Raw genomic sequence first — 23,078 nt, 5'->3', positions numbered from 1 at the left:
TCATTATCGGGCCGTGTGCTATCAGTGAGCGTATCAGAAGACGTCACGTGGGGCACATACTCATCTTCCTGCCTCTGGGTCATAAAGGCGGGATCCTCAGTTTCACAATGTGCAGAGATAAGGGACGTCTTGCTGCTTCCCTGAGTATCCATCCTTTGCACACTGCGCAACCTCCCCGACCCTCTGTGATGCTGAGCAGGAGGGCTCGTGGCAGACAATGGATGGGAGACCACTCCATTCCTTGCAAGGGGAGAACCACTAGGTGTCACCCTTCTGCTGTGTCTCTAAGGAGGCAGCTCCTGCAGACTGCACAGTCTCCCAGACCTTTGGTGCTGCTGAGCAGGAGGGCTCACGGCAGACAAGGAATGGGGGACCACCTCATTCCTTGCAACAGGAGAGCCACGAGGTGTAACACCTTACCTCATGAGCAGGGCATTGCAGCTTTGGTAGCAACCATTACGACATGCTGCTGTGGACCCGGGGAGAGTGAGTGCAGATTCATTGCACCCGCACTCCTCACATGAAGGATCCGCACTCCTAGAAAATGGGGGATACGTTCCCTGAGTGTCTCCCCCCCATATTCTAGACGGTCCAGAGTCGTCGTGGGACCCCTTTATTTTTTTTCTTACAATAAATTGGTGAAAGAGGAAATGTTTTGGGGACTGTTTTTTCAAATAAATTTCTTTTGTCGATTTTTTGTTTTTGTTAGTACTGACAGTTTATGATGTTGGGTATCTAATAGACGCCATGACATCACAAACTGCTGGGCTTGATCTCAGGTGACTTTACAGCTAGTATCAACCTGATTTATTACCCCGTTTGCCACTGCACCAGGGCACGGGATGAGCTGGGGTGAAGCGCCAGGATTGGCGCATCTAGTGGATGCGCCACGTCTGGGGTGCCTGCGGCCTGCTATTTTTAGGCTGTGAAGGCCCAATAACTATGGACCTTCCCACCCTGAGAATACCAGACCACAGCTGTCCGCTTTACCTTGGCTGGTGATCCAATTTGGAGGGGACCCTACTTTTTTTGTGTAATTATTAATATTTATAAAATAATTATAAAAAAAGAGCCTGGGGGGACCCCCACATTGGATCCCCAACTACGGTAAAGCTGCCAGCTGTGGTTTTCAGGCTACAGACGTCTGCTTTACCCTAGCTGGCTATCAAAAATGGGGGGACCCAACGTCATTTTTTTTTTTAACTATTTTTTAAATAGAAAAAATTAATGGGCTTCCCTGTATTTTGATTGCCAACCAAGGTAACGATAGGCAGATGGGGGTGGCAACCCATAGCTGTCTGCTTTATCTGCGCTGAGAATCAAAAATAGCGCTACGTCATTTTTTTTAAAGATTTATTTTTACAGCACTGTGATGTCCAGCAATCAAAATACAGGGAAGCCCATTTTATTTTTAGTTATTTAAATAAATAATTAAAAAAAATATGTATGGGCTCCCGCTGCATTTTTTTGTATTGCTAGCTAAGGGTAATCCAAGCAGCTACTGGCTGCTAACCCCCACTGCTTGGTGTTACCTTCACTGGCAATGGAAAATCCAGGGAAGCATTTTTTAATTTTTTGGCCAAAAAACTACAAAAAAAGGACGTGAGCTTCGCCATATTTTTGTATGCTAGCCAGGTATAGCAGGCAGGTGCTGGAAGAGTTGGATACAGCGCCAGAAGATGGCGCTTCTATGAAAGTGCCATTTCCTGAGGCGGCTGCAGACTGCAATTTGCAGCAGTGGGGCCCAGAAAGCTCAGGCCAACCTGTGCTGCGTATTCCAATCCCCAGCTGCCTAGATGTACCTGGCTGGACACAAATTTTTTTTTTTTTTTTATTAGAAATAAAACAAAAAAATACATTTACAGACTCCATCTTTATTATAAAAAATTCCTTAGTCTGACGTAGTCCACGGGTAGAGCATTGTCAGCTCTGCTTCATCACTTTGTACAGACAAGCGTCTTTACAGAGTGAGCAGCAGGTTGACAGTAACAGTCAAAGTTCAACCCATGGCTAAGCCATGGACTTGGGTGAACCCTGACATCACTGTGAACATGGCCGATAACTGTCGAAGAAGACTGCTGGGTGACGAGCAGTGCAGTGAATACCTCCAAAAGTTCATAGGACCTTCCATGATGTCATATCCATGTGACCAGTCTGTAAGCCAATGTCTGTACAACATTCACACTAGACTGGTCACATGGCTATGACATCATGGAAGGCACTGTAGTTAGTGGTGGTTACCCAGGGGCACAGCAATGATTAGATGCAGAAGCAGAAGCGACCGGAGACAGAGTCTGCAGGATGCGTCGTGGGACCTGTAAGTAGTAGTGTTTTTTAATAATGTGCTTTTTTTTACAGCCTCTGGACCCGAACTGTAACACGAGCTTCCCAGGAAAGTTTGTGTTTAGGATCGTGTGCACGAACACTATGTGTTCGGTACGGCAACCAAACTTTACAGTTCGGGTTCGCCCATCACTAATTACTAATTATTAATATTAAGCAAAAAAATAAATGCTGTATATATTATAAATATATATGCAATTTATTGATGGTCAGTTATAATCAGTTATATGTATCCTATATTTATTTGATGCAAATTCCTACAATTTGGGTGCGAATTTGGTGAACATTTGTTGTTAATGTGAAATAGTCAATCAAAAAAAACAAATAGAAAAACCAACACATATAGCCAGTAAATAAAATGTAAATTTTATTAGAATTAATTAATTAAAATACAAGGTGCGGAAAAGTCATTGAAAAAGAAGCAGCACAGCAGGGGGAGAAGTAAAAATGAAAAAAAATTCAGCTGCACAGAAGATACCAGTAAATGGATCACATATACCACTGGGATATTAAATAAATAAATAAATCACAAGTGTGAATCAATCCAATACCAATGGAAATGAGACACAGAATTCAGATAGAATATGGCAAGTTCAAAATGTAATGGTATAACAAACAGTGTCATAAAGAACAAACAAGGCATATAGTACCTAGTGGCATCTCCTCCTGTTGGTGCTGGCGCTTTGAAGAAGGCTAACGAAACGTGCGTCGGGGTGGAGGAACCGTACACCTACACTACTTACCACTGATTATTTATTTATTTATTTAGATCAGTTTTGTGCTTTTGGACTTTGTCCTTTTTGTATTTGGAGTTGGAGCTAGGCATTAGTAGGGAACTGATTATTTATATCTTTAATACATATCTGATATTTGCACATTTTTACTTACATGCAGTTATTTATTGGGCAGTTTATTGATTGATTATAGTTATATTTACATCCAGAAAATTTTCTATAGATACTTGCTCTTCTTTTTAACAGTGTTTTGTAATTCAATTTTTCCATCATGCTAGTTTGGTTTATGCTGGCCCTTAACAATGCACAGTCCATCACATTTTCTGTACATTCTCTTTCTTTATGTTTTTACACATTTATTCATAAAAATGATTTTAATTTTATCCTTGTATTTGCTCCAATTCTTGTAGATCTACTATAATCTACTTCTTGTGACCATAATGTTGAGCTTTGGGAGCTTTAGGGTATAGGAAGGAATTAAAAGGTTTTTCTCCTTTATACTGTATGACTACATTTTTGTATTATGTATTAATGCAATGCTGAATAAATCACAATGTTTTTAAAAATTTGTTTCCAGTTTTTCATCCATTGCAGATCATTGCATGTCCATCTATATTTATATGACTTTTTTTTCTTGTGTTTCATTTTTGATGTTGAGGAAAGTATTTGTTAATGTGGTAAATCACGCTCAATACAATGATTGCTCATAAATCCAACTTGTCACCAATGTCACCAAGTAAATTTATTTCTAAAGGTGATATTGACATGAATGTCTCACCAGATGTCAGCAACAAACCATCCGAACCACACAGGAAAAGAAATCAAACCATAGCTGTCCATAAATTGTTATGTATAAAGAGAAATGACAGACGTAAAAGGATTGAATTCATGAATTAATAGCGGTGCAACAAAACATGGAAAGTCATGACACAGCTGAAATCTATCAGTAATTATAAAGGAATCCTGCCACTTACTGAAAAAAATTAACAGTTGGTACAACTGATGGCCTATAAATAAGTAGCTCGTGTCCCAGGTGCTACACAAGAAACATCTCATGATGGTTAAAACCAGTGAGCTGTCTCAAGACCTAGGCAACCTTATTGTTGTAAAACACATTGATGACATTGGTTGTAGATTGATTTCTAAACTACTGAAGGTTTTAGTGATCACTGTTGGGGGCCATAATCCAAAAGTGGAAAAAAACATAATGTCACCATAAATCATCCATGACCAGATGCTGCCTCCAAGATTTCAGATAGAAGAGTATAATATACTTTCAGAAGAGTTGCTCAAGAGCAAAGGGCTACCTGTGGAGAGCTACAGAAAGATCTGGAATCAGCATGGAAAAAAAGTTTCAAAGAAAACAATTAGGAATTCATTCACTCCTCATGGCCTGTAAGCACGCTCCTGCATGCACGCTCACCACACAGGACTCCATTTTTTAACAAAAAGCAGGTGTAAGATTTGCTCAACAATATTTAGACAAGTCTGTGAAATATCGGTAGAATATAGTCTGGTCAAAGGAGACCAAAATTGAACTCTTTGAGTTCTGGATCCTAAAGTCCTGGAGACTGGTGTGGATCATTTACTATAATGTATACTTACTTCTATTTGATTTTATATCCTTATATATTTAATTCATGGATCACGGATTTAGTTTTTTTCTATACAGTCAAGACTAGATTCATTCTGCTTTATATGATTGTATTCAGCTACACTAAGGTACTTGCACTTTATATATATGATTAATATGATCATGTTCAAACATGTTTTTGCATTTGCACTTTATATATATTTATGATTTTTTTATTGTTTTTTTTATTGTATTTACGTAATATTATTCATATGATTTGGATCTCCTGAGATATATAATTTACAGCATCTTTTATACTAAATTCTAAGCAGTTAAGTTTTATAAATTTATATGTATGTATAGGTATTATTTGATTATTCTACTATAAAGCTTTGCACAGAAATTCTTGGCATCCAGACCTAATTTATACGTTTCTACTTCTCTTTGTGAGCTGCAATGAATAAGATGCTCTTGTAGTCAGTGAGGTCGCTCACACCCGTTCTCTTCTTAACCTGACGGTCATCAATGACAAAACCTTCGGCAATCAGAGCTTTTTTGACCACATCCTCATCATAACTGAACATATGGAACTTGTCTTTCCCGATCATAATATACGTGCCATCTAAAATCGCCAAAACTATGAGGTATCCTCCAGGTTTCAGTAACTTTGAGACCTTCCTAAGATAATTTTCAAATTCATCTTGATTTTTGCTAATGAATTCAAAGAACCAAGTAATGAGGATACAATCGGCCGGTGGTAGAGTTATCGGATCTACGATATTGTCATTCTTGAGGTCACATTTCATAACATGTCGAAGGGATGATCTCACTTTTCCACCCTTTTCCTGAAACTGGTCACTGAAATTGAAACATGAAGAAAATGATTGTATCACAGCCATTGCAAATTGCAAAACATTAGAGCCCAATGGTTAGCACTAGTGTTGAGTGAGTAGTTGACTATTTGTACTCGCAATGCTGTTAGCAAGAACTGTCCGCTACTCACATATTCGTTACGAGTAATGGGAGCAATGTAAGTTAATGGGAAATACTCGCTTGGTAGCGAGTAAAAGGCCATTTACACGCTGTGACATTGCTAACGATATATCGTCAGGGTCAGGGTGTTTGTGACGCATATCCGGCATCGTTAACGACATTGTAGCGTGTGACAGGCTGGAGCGACCTAAACGTTCGCAAAAGAGGCAAAAAACATTTGTCTTGGAGAGGTCGTTTAATTACCAAAAATCGTTGTCTGGTTAGTAGTGATGTTGTTCCCCATTTCTGCGGCATCACACATCGCTATGTGTGACACCGCAGGAGCGACGAACATCTCCTTAACTCCGTCCACCGACAATAAGGAAGGAAGGAGGTGGACGGCATGTTCCAGACGCTCATCTCCACCCCTACTCTACTATTGGACGGCTGCCGTGTGACGTCGCTGTGACGCCACACAAACCGCCCCCTTAGAAATGAGGCGGTTCACCGCCAACAACGACGTCACAGGGAAGGTAAGTCCGTGTGATGGGTGTTAGGGATAATTTGCACCACGGGCAGCGATTTGCCCGTGATGCACAACTGACGGGGGCGGGTACGCTCGCTAGCGATATTGGTACCGATAAAGCAGTGTGAAAGTACCCTTTACGCAAAAGCCATACTATTCTCTTGTTGGGTTACTCGCTACTTATTGAGTATTTTCCATTAAATTACATCGCACCCGCTACTCGTAACAAATATGTGAGTAGTGGACAATACTCGCTAACAGCATAGCGAGTACGATTAGTCAACTACTCGCTCAACACTAGTTAGCACTGGACTTTTGGTTTTCAATTTTTGACCAAAGGTTTGAAGTGAACCAAGATTCATGCACTGGGTTTTGGTTTAAAAGCTATGTTCACACTGTATTTGAGTGACTATGTGTGATGCATGCCCTGGGAGCGCCAGTACTATGCATATACTAAAAGTATCCATAAGGTGACATTCATTCAACGGGGCAAAAACAGTGCAATTTTGGTTTCTTTTAGAAAACCCTTTTTTTTGTCAAGTTCAATATTTATTTAAGAAGTTTTACTTTACGAAGGGAAAAATAGAGAAACTGTTGTAAACAATGTATCCTGTAGAGTGGGGTCACCAAATAAAAAGGGTGATAATAGGGATAAGGAGGGGGAATGAACTGGAAAATATTACATCGGCAACAATATTCTAGTGAAAATAATAAATATGCAGTTTGTGATAATTTCAAAATGTGGTAAGTCGACCACTACTGGCAAAACAGGGGCACGTTCCAGAGAAGAAATGTGTCATTTTGGGGTGAGATGATAAGCATCTGATTCTTGATTACCAAAAACTATTGATCTGGCGTGTCAGACCAATGGAATAGAGGGAAGTCAGACCTGCATCACTTCACCCCTTTATGGCAAGATTTCGATACACTTGCATTGGTGTCTCCAGTATTGTGGCAAGACACTTCTCTGAAATTTAGATGTCCATAAGTAACTGGAAGGGTGACCATATTTTCTGATTGTGGGGCCTGTTCTCAAGCTTATAGCAATAGCTAAATATGCGGATATAGAAGAGTGCCTGATATGTAAGAGTTAGAGCCACTGGGCATTTGAGGAACCAATGTTCTGTAAAAATGGCCCTGATATCAATGGCTAATTAACAGAGGTATCCTTCCTAATCTGATACTGATATTAAAATGGTCTGTATATGTATATATTTTTTTTATGAACTTGGATTGTAGCATCTGTAAATACCCCTGATGAACCTCCAAACTGAGCGGAGAAACGCGCGTTGGGTTGTCTGCTATATAGAATGTTTTGTATCAAATGTTTTCTAGGTGATCTTTATGCTCTCAATGAAATTAACTGAAGAGCCGCATCTTTAGTCTTAATAGATGTTTATCTATCATTCATATTCCCTAATCTGTTGTGACATGACTATTTATTACCCGGTGGTTTAAACCAACCGTCTTTTCGTTTTAGTTGGATAAGTATCATCCTTGGGACTGATCAGTCTCTCGTATATGATACAGTCAGGGCCAGAAATATTTGGACAGTGACACAAGTTTTGTTATTTTAGCTGTTTACAAAAACATGTTCAGAAATACAATTATATATATAATATGGGCTGAAAGTGCACACTCCCAGCTGCAATATGAGAGTTTTCACATCCAAATCGGAGAAAGGGTTTAGGAATCATAGCTCTGTAATGCATAGCCTCCTCTTTTTCAAGGGACCAAAAGTAATTGGACAAGGGACTCTAAGGGCTGCAATTAACTCTGAAGGCGTCTCCCTCGTTAACCTGTAATCAATGAAGTAGTTAAAAGGTCTGGGGTTGATTACAGGTGTGTGGTTTTGCATTTGGAAGCTGTTGCTGTGACCAGACAACATGCGGTCTAAGGAACTTTCAATTGAGGAGAAGCAGAACATCCTGAGGCTGAACAAAAAGAAAAAAATCCATCAGAGAGATAGCAGACATGCTTGGAGTAGCAAAATCAACAGTCGGGTACATTCTGAGAAAAAAGGAATTGACTGGTGAGCTTGGGAACTCAAAAAGGCCTAGGCGTCCACGGATGACAACAGTGGTGGATGATCGCCGCATACTTTCTTTGGTGAAGAAGAACCCGTTCACAACATCAACTGAAGTCCAGAACACTCTCAGTGAAGTAGGTGTATCTGTCTCTAAGTCAACAGTAAAGAGAAGACTCCATGAAAGTAAATACAAAGGGTTCACATCTAGATGCAAACCATTCATCAATTCCAAAAATAGACAGGCCAGAGTTAAATTTGCTGAAAAACACCTCATGAAGCCAGCTCAGTTCTGGAAAAGTATTCTATGGACAGATGAGACAAAGATCAACCTGTACCAGAATGATGGGAAGAAAAAAGTTTGGAGAAGAAAGGGAACGGCACATGATCCAAGGCACACCACATCCTCTGGAAAACATGGTGGAGGCAACGTGATGGCATGGGCATGCATGGCTTTCAATGGCACTGGGTCACTTGTGTTTATTGATGACATAACAGCAGACAAGAGTAGCCGGATGAATTCTGAAGTGTACCGGGATATACTTTTAGCCCAGATTCAGCCAAATGCCGCAAAGTTGATCGGACGGTGCTTCATAGTACAGATGGACAATGACCCCAAGCATACAGCCAAAGCTACCCAGGAGTTCATGAGTGCAAAAAAGTGGAACATTCTGCAATGGCCAAGTCAATCACCAGATCTTAACCCAATTGAGCATGCATTTCACTTGCTCAAATCCAGACTTAAGACGGAAAGACTCACAAACAAGCAAGACCTGAAGGCTGCGGCTGTAAAGGCCTGGCAAAGCATTAAGAAGGAGGAAACCCAGCTTTTGGTGATGTCCATGGGTTCCAGACTTAAGGCAGTGATTGCCTCCAAAGGATTCGCAACAAAATATTGAAAATAAAAATATTTTGTTTGGGTTTGGTTTATTTGTCCAATTACTTTTGACCACCTAAAATGTGGAGTGTTTGTAAAGAAATGTGTACAATTCCTACAATTTCTATCAGATATTTTTGTTCAAACCTTCAAATTAAACGTTACAATCTGCACTTGAATTCTGTTGTAGAGGTTTCATTTCAAATCCAATGTGGTGGCATGCAGAGCCCAACTCGCCAAAATTGTGTCACTGTCCAAATATTTCTGGACCTAGCTGTATAGCTGTATGTGACTTATAAAACTGTATGGATGGTTTTAGCGATAGTATCTGACATTTTTGACTCAACTTGAATGAATGTATGGATGTAGGTCATCGTTTTGTCTGCTAAAATATTGCATGGATGTTACTCATGATCTTTCAATTTGTTCATGTTTGTGTCTGTATTAAGCTTTATGTTGTCCACTGGATTGTTATTTGTGATGTGATGTCTTTTACCTCTGACCTTAATGTGATGTGATCACTGCCTTGTTGTTTCCTTTCAGAAGAACCGAATAATTAAGAATTCGGATCTGAGTGGATAAAGGTGGACCTTTTTTACAGACAGCTTAATTTTAATTTTCAGTAGACTAACATTTTAAAATAAAGTAGACGGAAGATATGGAATATTCTACATCTTTTCATATTGTTTGCACAGGACCAGTACAATATATTTCACCTTTTTCCTTCCAGTTCTGCATGATGTTTCGCTGCATGGTCCCACTCAAATGCTCCTGTACGTTCGTCCATCCATCTTTTCAGCTCCATCATGCATCTGTCATTGGCCTTCAGCATGATAATGTGATTGAAAAATTCACAGGCTGCATAGAGATGATGAATTGTGGAACTTACACTGAGCTCAATCAAGATGTCTCCTGTAATGTGACCTGTAAAAGAAAAAAGTCTAAATATTGTTATATGCATATAAGTGGTAAAAGTAGACTATACATTCTATCTTCTAAGCAGGTTATCCACTATATAAACAACCTCTTGCTAAATTAAGTCGGACCCCATGTAAAATACAAACACCATATAGTCACAATGGGCCTTCAGATGATCAGTGGCCACTATTGGGCTGTGCTGTCAATTCTTTTGGAAAAGTATTGGATAAAGGCAAGAAATGAGAATACAGCAGCCCAAAAAATGGCCGCTTTTTGGCTGCAAACCTCACATGGCCTAAATAAATTGAGCATAAGGTGATTTAATTTTAAAAGGGGACTACTTTGTTTAAAAGAGGTTGTCCATGTACTGGATAGCCCCTTTGAGGGTTCAGCAGACAATTAAAACATAACTCCCAAAATATATACACCCCATGTCATTCTTTTTTTTTAGTGTTTTATTTACTTTGCTTCCACCAGCATTCAGGCATCTTCCCCATGCCAAAAAGTTGTTGATTAGCTTCAGTCTTTCAACAAGATTTATTTATCATCTGAACAGCATCCAAACTCTGAACTTTAACATGCACTTCCATTAGAACTCCATGTTCGAGTTCAAGCACTGAACACTTGGTGCCTGGTACCTGAACTTTACAGTTTGGGTTCCATCATTCCTAATCCTCATTTTTTTTCTGTTATTACTCTTGCATCAATTAAGGATTCACTTTGCTAAGATCTCTCATTTCTTGAGTTAACTCCGAACTTGAACATGGACTTTTCGTGAGAACTCCATGTTCAGGTTTGAGCACTGGACACTTGGTGCCTGGTACCTGAACTTAACAGTTTGGGTTCCGTCATTACTAATCCTCATATTTCTTCAGTTATAACTCTTGTCTCAATTAAAGATTCATTTAGATAAGATCTCTCGTTTCTTGAGTTAACTCTGAACGTGATCATGGACATCCGTGAGAACTCCTTGTTCAGGTTCAAGCACTGGACACTTGGTGTCTGGTACCTGAACTGTACAGTTTGGGTTTCGTCATCCCTAATCCTCATCTTTCTTCTGTTATTACTCTTGTCTCAATTCAGGATTCACTTTGATAACACCTCTCATTTCTTGAGTTGACGCTTCAGTCGTTACACTTCCCTATATGGTGAAAAAAAATACACATCTTTAAGAGAACTTTTTTGTGCTGTTTGCCCTATTGAAGAGTATCTTTTAGATTCTATGATGTAACATAATTGTTCTGTTGACATGTCATCTAGTGATACATGAATCTACCAAAATTTATATTTGGTAATTTGCTTAAATTTAGCAAGAAAATGTGATTACCATCAAAGTTATTAGCTGAAAATTGAATATCCCTTAACTATGTTTTGTGGTCTCTCCAGATCTCAAGCAAAATAATTGTAAAATGTAAAAAAAAATGCAGCTTACCAACTGGTTCACTGATTTTTCCAACTTCTTTTTTCTGCCAAAAATATTACTCCAGATGGGGCGAATAATTAATAATTATATGGGTAGGCATTGTCACGCCACGTCCTGCCCATGCTCCACCCATTTGGGCTTAAAGCTTTTGGCATAAACACTTTATTATATCGGCCCCTAATTATTTATGCCTTTTAAATTAAAAACTACAACTTCTAAATTTTTCATTTTAGGATCTAATAGCATTTGGGTATTATTGTACATTTGGGTCTTAAAAGGTCTACAAAAGTATTAAAGGCTATGGAAAGTCCACTGCCAAAGGATACAAATATTGTGTATAAATTGTGCCCAAATAGTCATCTATTCAATAAAATGATGTAAGTGATCCACAAAACTCTTTGTATTGTCCATTCTTCCTAGAAGCAAGTTTGTATTTGTAGGTTCACAATGAATTTCTTTGTCCGTGCCTTGAAGCTGGTGGTAAATCTAATCATCAAAAAGGGAAGGAAAGAACTGCTTTCAAAATACCATATTGAAATAAATTCCTACATTCTGACTAATGCCCAATCTGTCCTATGGTCGGTCACCCCAAAGTCTGATTTATGGGGCGTTATTTGTGTGATTGGCTAATTATGTGTAGTATTGGTAGGGCTACCTTTGGAAGGGGCCAATAGCCAATGTGAAAACTGCAATATCATTTCAAATAAATAAATATACAGTTAGGTCCAGAAATCTTTGGACAGTGACACAATTTTCGCGAGTTGGGCTCTGCATGCCACCACATTGGATTTGAAATGAAACCTCTACAACAGAATTCAAGTGCAGATTGTAACGTTTAATTTGAAGGTTTGAACAAAAATATCTGATAGAAATTGTAGGAATTGTCACATTTCTTTACAAACACTCCACATTTTAGGAGGTCAAAAGAAATTGGACAAATAAACCAAACCCAAACAAAATATTTTTATTTTCAATATTTTGTTGCGAATTCTTTGGAGGCAATCACTGCCTTAAGTCTGGAACCCATGGACATCACCAAACGCTGGGTTTCCTCCTTCTTAATGCTTTGCCAGGCCTTTACAGCCGCAGCCTTCAGGTCTTGCTTGTTTGTGGGTCTTTCCGTCTTAAGTCTGGATTTGAGCAAGTGAAATGCATGCTCAATTGGGTTAAGATCTGGTGATTGACTTGGCCATTGCAGAATGTTCCACTTTTTTGCACTCATGAACTCCTGGGTAACTTTGGCTGTATGCTTGGGGTCATTGTCCATCTGTACTATGAAGCGCCGTCCGATCAACTTTGCGGCATTTGGCTGAATCTGGGCTGAAAGTATATCCCGGTACACTTCAGAATTCATCCAGCTACTCTTGTCTGCTGTTATGTCATCAATAAACACAAGCGACCCAGTGCCATTGAAAGCCATGCATGCCCATGCCATCACGTTGCCTCCACCATGTTTTACAGAGGATGTGGTATGCCTTGGATCATGTGCCATTCCCTTTCTTCTTCAAACTTTTTTCTTCCCATCATTCTGGTACAGGTTGATCTTTGTCTCATCTGTCCATAGAATACTTTTCCAGAACTGAGCTGGCTTCATGAGGTGTTTTTCAGCAAATGTAACTCTGGCCTGTCTATTTTTGGAATTGATGAATGGTTTGCATCTAGATGTGAACCCTTTGTATTTACTTTCATGGAGTCTTCTCTTTACTGTTGACTTAGAGACAGATACACCTACTTCACTGAGAGTGTTCTGGACTTCAGTTGATGTTGTGAACGGGTTCTTCTTCACCAAAGAAAGTATGCGGCGATCATCCACCACTGTTGTCATCCGTGGACGCCCAGGCCTTTTTGAGTTCCCAAGCTCACCAGTCAATTCCTTTTTTCTCAGAATGTACCCGACTGTTGATTTTGCTACTCCAAGCATGTCTGCTATCTCTCTGATGGATTGTTTCTTTTTTTTCAGCCTCAGGATGTTCTGCTTCACCTCAATTGAGAGTTCCTTAGACCGCATGTTGTCTGGTCACAGCAACAGCTTCCAGATGCAAAACCACACACCTGTAATCAACCCCAGACCTTTTAACTACTTCATTGATTACAGGTTAAGGAGGGAGACGCCTTCAGAGTTAATTGCAGCCCTTAGAGTCCCTTGTCCAATTACTTTTGGTCCCTTTAAAAAGAGGAGGCTATGCATTACAGAGCTATGATTCCTAAACCCTTTCTCCGATTTGGATGTGAAAACTCTCATATTGCAGCTGGGAGTGTGCACTTTCAGCCCATATTATATATATAATTGTATTTCTGAACATGTTTTTGTAAACAGCTAAAATAACAAAACTTGTGTCACTGTCCAAATATTTCTGGACCTAACTGTACATTCAACACAGAAACCTTATTTAGACTATAGGTCAACTTGTCTTCTGATGAAACATTGCCTTTAATAACATTTATAGAGGATCTTTACTATTGTCGTTCCCTACTTATCAGCTGGTTAGATGGGTGCTTCTCAATTCCAGTAACCCGATTAATGACAACCACTGTACATGTATGGCACTTGTTGGGAACATGTGTTTTGAGCAGGCTCAGGAGATGACCCTTCCCCATTCCCGGTAGATGATGGTCATAGTCTGCCTCTTATAGTACGGAGTGGAGTTAAACTCCATGTGCTGATATTAAGCTATTGAATGCCATTGTCAATCTATTAAAATTGCATTCACAGCATATGGAAATGGGCTCACCCATCAGTTGCCTCATGTGATGGGTTGCCATGAAAGCCGAATCTGCTGAAGACCAGTGATGAGTGGACCCATGGATATTCGGGTGTCCGAATCAGCACAAACTAAACAAAAATTCGAGTTTGATGTCCAACTTGACTAGGAACAACAAACCCCATACAAGTCAATGGGAACGAGAAGTTTGGAGCTGTAAAATGGCCATAGTAAGCGGTAGGGGGCTGCAAATGGATGTTAAATAGTAGTAAGAGCAGGATAGTTATTCATATTGGGATTCCCAGAGGGTTACGCTGCATTCAAACTCTTTTCCAGGCATGCTTATTAAGATTCGTCAAAATTCACTACTTCCCCTGCCCATCCTCTGTGCCAGTGATTGTGTTTGGTTGCAGACTGAATCTCGTGGTATAAAGAGGAATTAAAAACCGTGTTGCTTTTTGATGCTTTTTTTACCAGAAGGTGCAGAGTTGGTGCAGGAATTTGGGGTATAAATTCCAGCAACAAATCTGCATGTCCTGGGAAAACAAATACGCAGTTTATGTCCAGTTTTCTGCCAGGAGATGCAGGTTTGGTACAAAATTGTCTGCACTAGACTTCTGCACCAAATTGGCACAAAATCACACCGAAACGGGGTCAAAACCCGTGTATTTTTGCCAAGAGATGCAGAATTGGTGCTGAAATTTATACATCAAATTCTTGCACCAAATCTGCATTTCCTGGAAAAAAACTGCATCAAAACACAATGTATTTTGTGCCAAGAGATACAGCTTTGGTGCAGGAATTTGGTTTATAAATTCCAGCACCAAATCTGCAACTCTTGTAAAAAAAAAACCAAAATGCGTTTTTTGCCAGGAGATGCAGGTCTCATTAAAGTCAATGAGTTCATCTGAAGTGAGGTCACTGAGTTCAATGAGTTCACCTAAGGTGAGTTTACCTGCTGTCACTGGTGGTGTACAATGGGAACCTCCAGCTGTGACTGCAGGTAAACTCAGTGGGCCACAGCAGATGGTCATGTTCTCTAATGTGTCCGTGAGCTGCAACTTCATTATGTATCAGATTCAGGATCATTATGGGATGAAATTGATATGGATTACGTTGGACCTGGGTGTTTTGGGGGTTAATTAATTGGTAAAAGAGGATGTGCTTTTTTAAATAACAGATTTTTCTATGTGTTTCGTGTTTATTACTTTTGACTTACAGGATTAGTGACTAGGAGTCTCATGCACTCCTCCTTATTAGTAATCTAGAGCTTGATGTCAGCTGTGATTTTTGACGAAAAATTTTTCACGCCTGATCAAAACGGGATTTACGATCGGATTATGCAAACTGTGAATGACGGTGTTGGAGGTATCTTTTTCTTGGATGCGCAAGGAGGAACTGGCAAAACGTTCCTTACTAGGTTGATTTTTGCAACAATTCAATCACAAAATGGCATAGCCTTAGCTCTTGCGTTGTCTGGAATAGTTGCAACATTGCTAGCAGGTGGAAGGACTACTCATTCCGCTCTGAAGTTACCATTGAACATGAAATTGTCACGCTGTACTCTAAGATGTACAATAGCAGTACAGCGCAGTAATGTGGGACTGAGAGGATTCCTGAAACTATCTGAGAAGGTAGTTAGCTGGCAAACCACTAGGGGGCGTAAAAGTGGAGGAAACGTATGAGCAGGGAATTCCCTAGCAGAGGTAATACTAGTCAAGCCCACTAGATGGCAGTAGAATCGTCAGAAAGCCGTGTCACAACATGAGGTCTTGTAAGTACACAAGGGCAAAGTCTAAACGTAGTCAGAGGGAAGCAAATAGTCAGTAGCCGGGAAATCAGAGCCTAGAAGCGAGGGGGAGTGGGAAGACCAGACAGAATTGAGGTAAACAGATAAGGAACGAACAGGGAGACAGCGGGAGAGACACTGATGGAAACAGACAACAGAGGAGGTTACCAGGTCAGGTGAACATGGAGGTCAGGAGGGGGCAGGGCAGACAACAGGTCACTCAAGAGCAGAACACAGCAGAGCCAGAAGTATCACCGGCGAAGTCCAAGAGAAACAGTGCCCTAATAAAGCAGCCTGACCTCCAGAACGAGGCAGAAAGGATTAACCCCTAACGTGACCTGCATCAGAAGTGAAACTAAAAAAAAGGCTCAGCTCCAGCTGAGCCAGGAGTTAATCATGACAGAAATCCATTAAGACTCCGATGCGTAATATTTCCAAATCAAATCCCCATCCGGAATGGGGAAATTATTACAAAAATGCAAACTCATTGTTTGGGATGAATGCACAATGGCACACAAAAAATCACTGGAGGGTCTTGATCAGTCGTTACAAGATTTACGTGAAAACAAGCAACCATTTGGGAAAGTATTAATATTGCTCGCAGGAGATTTTAGACAAACACTGCCTGTCATTCCTCGATCAACACCAGCGGACGAGATCAATGCTTGCCTAAAATACTCACCATTGTGGCGACATGTACAGACATTGCAATTAACTACCAATATGCGTGTCCAGCTGCAGAATGATCGATCGGCTTATATATTTTCACGCCAGTTACTGGAAATTGGGAACAGAAAAATGCCAATTGATGAGATTTCACAACGAATTTCATTGCCCGATAACTTCTGTAAGTTAGTGACGTCGAAGGAAGAATTGATTCAAGGAGTATTCCCGAATATCCAAATCAATTATACGAATCATGGTTGGCTGAGTGAGCGAGCTATCCTTGAGGCAAAAAACAAAGATGTCTACAAACTTAACCATATTATTCTGTCTAACACTGAAAGTGATCAAAGTTATAGGGTATTGGTGTGCACTCAGCTGAAGTATGGTTTCATTAGAGGTGCTAGTGTGGGGTCAATAGTCCCAGAACGTATTATATAATAGACACTGCACTCTCTTGTTGATAAAATGAAGACAAAAAGTTTTTTTCTTTGCAAAAAAGTGATTATTTATTTGATGACGACAAAAGATGGTGGACGTTTCGGCCCAACGGCCTTTAACATGTACAGTCGCTCCACAAGAGGGCTGTTTCAGAAGAGAAGAAAATAATGGAGCAGGATGGAAGGAGTACCACCAAGAACAGTTTATGATACAAGATTTTCCAAAGGATGAAGTCTGGGAGTAGGTTAGATTTCCTTTGGCTGGAAGGAATTAGTGTACATGTATTCCAATGGAAAAGATTTCCAGCTTATAGAGGCTCCTGCAGACTTCTCTCATATGGAGGAAGAGGTTTTAGACATTGGTGGGGTTGAAATTTTCCTTCTGTACGCCACCTTCCCAGGATCTGGCCGTCAGTCTGACACTAATGTACACTAATTTCTTCCAGCCAAAGGAAATCTAACCTACTCCCAGACTTCATCCTCTGGAAAATCTTGTATCATAAACTATTCTTGGTGGTACTCCTTCCATCCTGCTCCATTATTTTCTTCTCTTCTGAAACAGCCCTCTTGTGGAGCGACTGTACATGATAAAGGCCGTTGGGCCGAAACGTCCACCATCTTTTGTCGCCATCAAATAAATAATCACTTTTTTGCAAAGAAAAAAACTTTTTGCCTTCATTTTATCAACAAGAGAGTGCAGTGTCTATTATATAATAACACTGAAAGTGAGGCAGTCACGTATAAATCAATAGACACCGCTGTGGAAGCAGATGAGGCAGTTGACTATCCAACCGAGTTTTTGAATTCACTCGATCTGCCGGGGGTACCATCGCACATATTGACATTGAAAATCGGTGTGCCCATTCTTATGATACGAAATATTAATCAGCCAAAACTCTGTAACGGCACGTGGCTTGCAGTCAAAAAATTGATGAGCAACATAATAGAAGCAACGATTTTGACGGAACCTTACAAAGGTGAAGAATAAGATGTCCTCATTCCTCGAATTCCCATTATTCCATCCGATATACCGTTGAAATTTAAGAGAGTGCAATTCCCTATTCGTTTGGCGTTTGCAGTTATTATCAACAAAACTCAGGGTCAATCTTTAGAATTGTGTGGTCTATATTCACATACGGATTGCTTCAGCCATGGACAATTGTATGTTGCTTGCTCTAGGGTTGGCAAACCAGACAATCTTTTTATCTGCGCCGCCGATGGTAAAACCAAAAATATTGTATACCCACAAGTGTTGACAAATTAAATTCTTGCTGGAAACGTATCTTCTATTTAATTTCTTATCTGATAAATGAGAATGTGCCACAGCGAAGCGTGGCAGGGTACAGCTAGTATATATATATATATATTTATATATATATACATATATACATATAGTTTATCACAAAAGTGAATACACTCATCACATTTTTGTAAGTACTGTAGTTTATTATATCTTTTCATAGGGCAATACTGAAGATGTGACACTTTGATGCAATGTAAAGTATTCAGTGTCCGGCTTGTATAACAGTGTAAATTTGGTATGCCCTCTAAATAACTCAGCACACAGTCATTAATGTCTAAACTGCTGTCAACTTAAGTAAGTACAACTCTAAGTGAAAATTGTCCAAATTGTGCCCAAAACTATCAATATTTCGAGTGACCACCATTATTTTCAAGTACTGCCTTAACTGTCTTGTGTGTGGAGTTCACTAGAGCTTCACAGGAGCCACTGGAATCCTCTTCCAACCTCCGTGCTGATATCATGGAGTTGGTGGATTTTAAAGACCTTCCATTTGTGGAGGGCCCACAGATGCTCAATAGGGTTTAGATCTAGAGACATGCTTTGCCAGTCCAGCAGCTTTACCTGCAATTTCTTTAGGAAGGCAGTGGTCATATTGGAGGTGTGTTTGGGGTCGTTCTCATGCTGCAATACTGGCCTGTGGTACAGTTTCCAAAAGGAGGGGATCATTCTCTGTTTCAGTATGTCAAGTAAATGTTGACATTCATGGTTCCCTCAATGAATTGTAGCTCCCCACAGCTGGCGGCACTCTTGCCACCCCAAACCCTGACACTCCCACCACTATGCCTGACTGTAGGGAGGAGACATTTGTCTTTGTACTCCTTATCTGATTGCCGCCACACACGCTTGACACCATCTGAATCAAATAGGTTTTTCTTGGTTTCTTTAGACTATAGCACATGGTACAGTAATCCATGTCCTTAGTCTACTTGCCTTCATCAAATTGTTTGTGGGGTTTCTTGTGCATCACCTTTAGAAGAAGCTTTCTTCTGGGATGACAGCCCCACAATGAATCAAATTGGTCTGCATGACCAAGTTGATGCATTATGGGGAGTATGGTCTGAGCACTGACAGGTGGACTCCCACCCTTTAACCTCTGCAGCAATGCTGCCAGAACTTGTACATCTATTTTTAAAAGACGACATCTGAATATGACACTGAGCATGTGCACTCAGCTTCTGTAGTCGACCACGGGGTAATGCCTGTTCTGAGTGGATTCTGTCTTGTTAAACCACTGTATGGTCTTGGCCACCGTGCTGCAGCTCAGTGTCAGGGTGTTGGCAATCTTCTTATAACTTCGGCCATCTTTATGTAGAGCAGCAATTCTTTTTTTCTGATTCTTAGAGAATTCTTTTCCATGAGGAGCCATGCTGAGCTTCCAGTGACAAGAGTGAGAGAGTATGTGAACGAGAGCACTAAATTTAACACACCTGCTCCCCATTCACACCAGACACTGGGAAAGGAAAATGGGTAAATGGACACAAATTGGCCATTTAGGGGGTGTACTCACTTTTGTTGCCAGCCTATGACATTAATGGCCTTTTATTGTGGCCAGCCTAGGGCACACTCGTACAATAAACATTCAGTCTGATCAGCATTTAGATATGCCATACGTATGAGGTGCATGGATTATTTTTGCAAAGGTGAAGTACTCACTATTACAGATTTAGACTAATTGGTGAACTATATTTGATAGGAAAAGGCCTTCTGTGTACATAGAACGTCTTAGATCTTTGAGTTTAGCTCATGGAAATTGGGAGCAAAAATGACAGTGTTGCGAATTGTAACAAGAAGCTTTCAAAATGTCTAATATATGTAATGCAGTTCTCAATATTACTATCACTGATACAAAATATCACTATCTAATATTCTCAATGTTCTATACTTGTATTCATAATGGTAATTTGAATTGATTATTTATTAATATACATGGCTGGTGTCACTCAAAAGTACCACTCGTCCTGCAAAACACAAGACTTTATATTCTTTTGATTACAGAGGGGAAAATAATTCCACTAAGAATCCCAAAGACCCTACACTGTCTACATATTCAATGGCCAGAGCTTCCGTCTGCTCTCCTGGATATGACTAAAGGGGGCTTTACATGCTACGACATCGCTAATGCGAACTCGTTGGGGTCACAGAATTGGTGACGCACATCCGTCCGCATTAGCTATGCCGTTGCGTGTGACACCTATGAGCGATTTTGCATCGTTGCGAAAACATGCAAAATCGCTCATCGGTGACACGGGGTTCCATTCCCAAAAATCGTTACTGCAGCAGTAACGAGGTTGTTCCTTGTTCCTGCGGCAGCACACATCGCTCCGTGTGACACCGTAGGAACGAGGAACCTCTCCTTACCTGCCGCCGGCCGCTATGCGGAAGGAAGGAGGTGGGCGGGATGTTACGTCCTGCTCATCTCCGCCCCTCTGCTTCTATTGGGTGGCGGTTCAGTGATGCAGGTGTGACGCTGAACGAACCGCCCCCTTAGAAAGGAGGCGGTTCGCCGGTCACAGCGACGTCGCCGGGCAGGTAAGTATGTGTGACGGGTCTGGGCGATGTTGTGCGGCACGGGCAGCGATTTGCCTGTGTTGCACAACAGATGGGGGCGGGTACCCACGCTAGCGATATCGGTACTGATATCGCAGCGTGTAAAGCGACCTTTAGTAGGGTGTAGGCCCCTTTTCTTCACCCAAACTAGTAAAAAAAACCCCTATTTTTGCAAATTTGTCTTATTTCCAAATGTTTACAACCAATGTAACAGAAATATGTCGATATATTAATAAGATACATACCATCTGAGAAGGTTTTAGTAAGCATTTCAAGAGGAAATTTTATGGAATCGTCTCCAAAAACATTTTCAGGTTTATCTGAAAAATATTCTTCTAGATTTTTTCTGGCATCAAAGTCATCTTCATGGTAGATCTTATAGTTACAGGAATCCATCTTCTAATCTTGTGTCACAGATGAGGTTTTTTTCTCTGCATCGACTCCACAGGTCTTTATATATGTTACAAAGCTTGTGAGCCCTAATTTTAATATATAGAGTCATGGGATCGTGCAGTCACATGGAAATTTTATGATGTATTCTTTATGATCTTTATATAAACAATTCAGTTTTAAACTACGTGCAATAAAAGTGTTTTCCAGCTGGACAAATTTGTTGAGATCTTTTACAAGGAAAACTCTTCTTGAAACCAGGGGGCTTTTTTTCCTTGAAGTGTTTTTTTTTTTAGGTTTTTTTTTTTAGGTTTTTTTTTGCAATTTCCTGAGTGCATTTTCCGACATTTTTGGGGCCGTATTTTTTTTTTCAAGTTTTTCAGATCTTTTTTCAACTCTATTCAACAATGAAAAGATTGCTAACAATTTTAAAAAACAAAAACAATGGCAAAATCCTCAAAAAGATGCCCGGATATCTTCTGGGTGTCTTTTGAGCCTTGCCTAAAGGCCACTTTACACACTGCGATATCGGTACCGATATCGCTAGTGTGGGTACCCGCCCCCATCTGTTGTGTGACACAGGCAAATCGCTGCCCGTGCCGCACAACATCACCCAGACCCGTCACACTACTTACCTGCCTAGCGACGTCGCTGTGACCGGCGAACCGCCTCCTTTCTAAGGGGGCGGTTCGTTCAACGTCACAGCGACGTCACTGAACAGCCGCCCAACAGCAGCGGAGGGGCGGAGATGAGCGGGACGTAACATCCCGCCCACCTCCTTCCTTCTGCATAGCGTCCGGGAGGCAGGTAAGGAGAGGTTCCTCCTTCCTGCGGTGTCACACGGAGCGATGTGTGCTGCCGCAGGAACGAGGAACAACTTCGTTACTGCTGCAGTAACGATATTTGAGAGTGGACCCCCATGTCACCGATGAGCGATTTTGCACGTTTTTGCGACGATGCAAAATCACTCATAGGTGTCACACGCAACGGCATCGCTAATGCGGCCGGATGTGCGTCACCAATTCCGTGACCCCAACGACTCCGCATTAGCGATGTCATAGTGTGTAAAGCCCCCTTTAGATGTGTATTACATGTGTGGCTGCCGAAACGCACAGTCCCATCTGCGATATCTCTTGCTAACCATACTTTGTTGTTCCTGAGCCTTGTGGGTCGTATTTACTTTTATGGATATCACAAATAAAGAAGAAGTTTTATTACAGTTTGTATGTTCTCCCCGTGTTTGCGTGGGTTTCCTCCGGGTTCTCCAGTTTCCTCCCACACTCCAAAGACATACAGATAAGGACTCTAGTTTGTGAGCCCCAATGAGGACAGTGTTGCCAATGTATGTAAAGTGCTGGGGAATTAATAGCGCTATATAAATGAATAAAATTATTATTATTATTATTATTATTATTATTATTATTACAGCACCTGTGTTTCCAAGTCTTTGCTGGATTTTCTTTATAGCCATATATATACAGTACAGATCAAAAGTTTGGACACACCTTCTAATTTAAAGAGTTTCCTTTATTTACATGACAGTGAGAATTGTAGATTCACATTGAAGGCATCAAAACTATGAATTAAAACATGTGGAATTAAATACTTAACAAAAAAGTGTGAAACAACGGAAAGTATGTCTTATATTCTAGGTTCTTCAAAGTAGCCACCTTTTGCTTTGATTACTGCTTTGCACACTCTTGGCATTCTCTTGATGAGCTTCAAGAGGTTGTCACTGGAAAAGGTCTTCCAACTCTGTGGTCCAGCTCACCCCAAACCATCTCCATTGGGTTCAGGTCTGGTGACTGTGGAGGCCAGGTCATCTGGCGTAGCACCCCATCACTCTCCTTCT

The 23,078-nt window shown here is 40.6% G+C and overlaps 1 protein-coding gene across 1 annotated transcript in view; it reads right to left on the bottom strand.

Annotated features, from left to right (window-relative positions):
* Window positions 1–2,695: 2,695 nt before the first annotated feature.
* LOC142255909 (indolethylamine N-methyltransferase-like) overlaps window positions 2,696–23,078 on the bottom strand; it is a 59,041-nt gene continuing 38,658 nt past the window's right edge. Inside the window, exons 2-3 of the mRNA XM_075327354.1 lie at window positions 9,768–9,975; window positions 2,696–5,508 (exon numbers count right to left, since the gene is read on the bottom strand). Coding sequence (XP_075183469.1) covers window positions 5,085–5,508; window positions 9,768–9,975 — 632 coding nt within the window. The 3' untranslated portion in view covers window positions 2,696–5,084. The remainder of the gene's footprint in view (window positions 5,509–9,767; window positions 9,976–23,078) is intronic.

The sequence above is a fragment of the Anomaloglossus baeobatrachus genome, chromosome 11 (genome assembly GCF_048569485.1).
Source record: "Anomaloglossus baeobatrachus isolate aAnoBae1 chromosome 11, aAnoBae1.hap1, whole genome shotgun sequence".
Lineage (NCBI taxonomy): Eukaryota > Metazoa > Chordata > Amphibia > Anura > Aromobatidae > Anomaloglossus > Anomaloglossus baeobatrachus.
The sequence above is the reverse complement of the archived record's forward strand: the minus strand, read 5'-3'. Positions and strand labels throughout refer to the sequence as shown.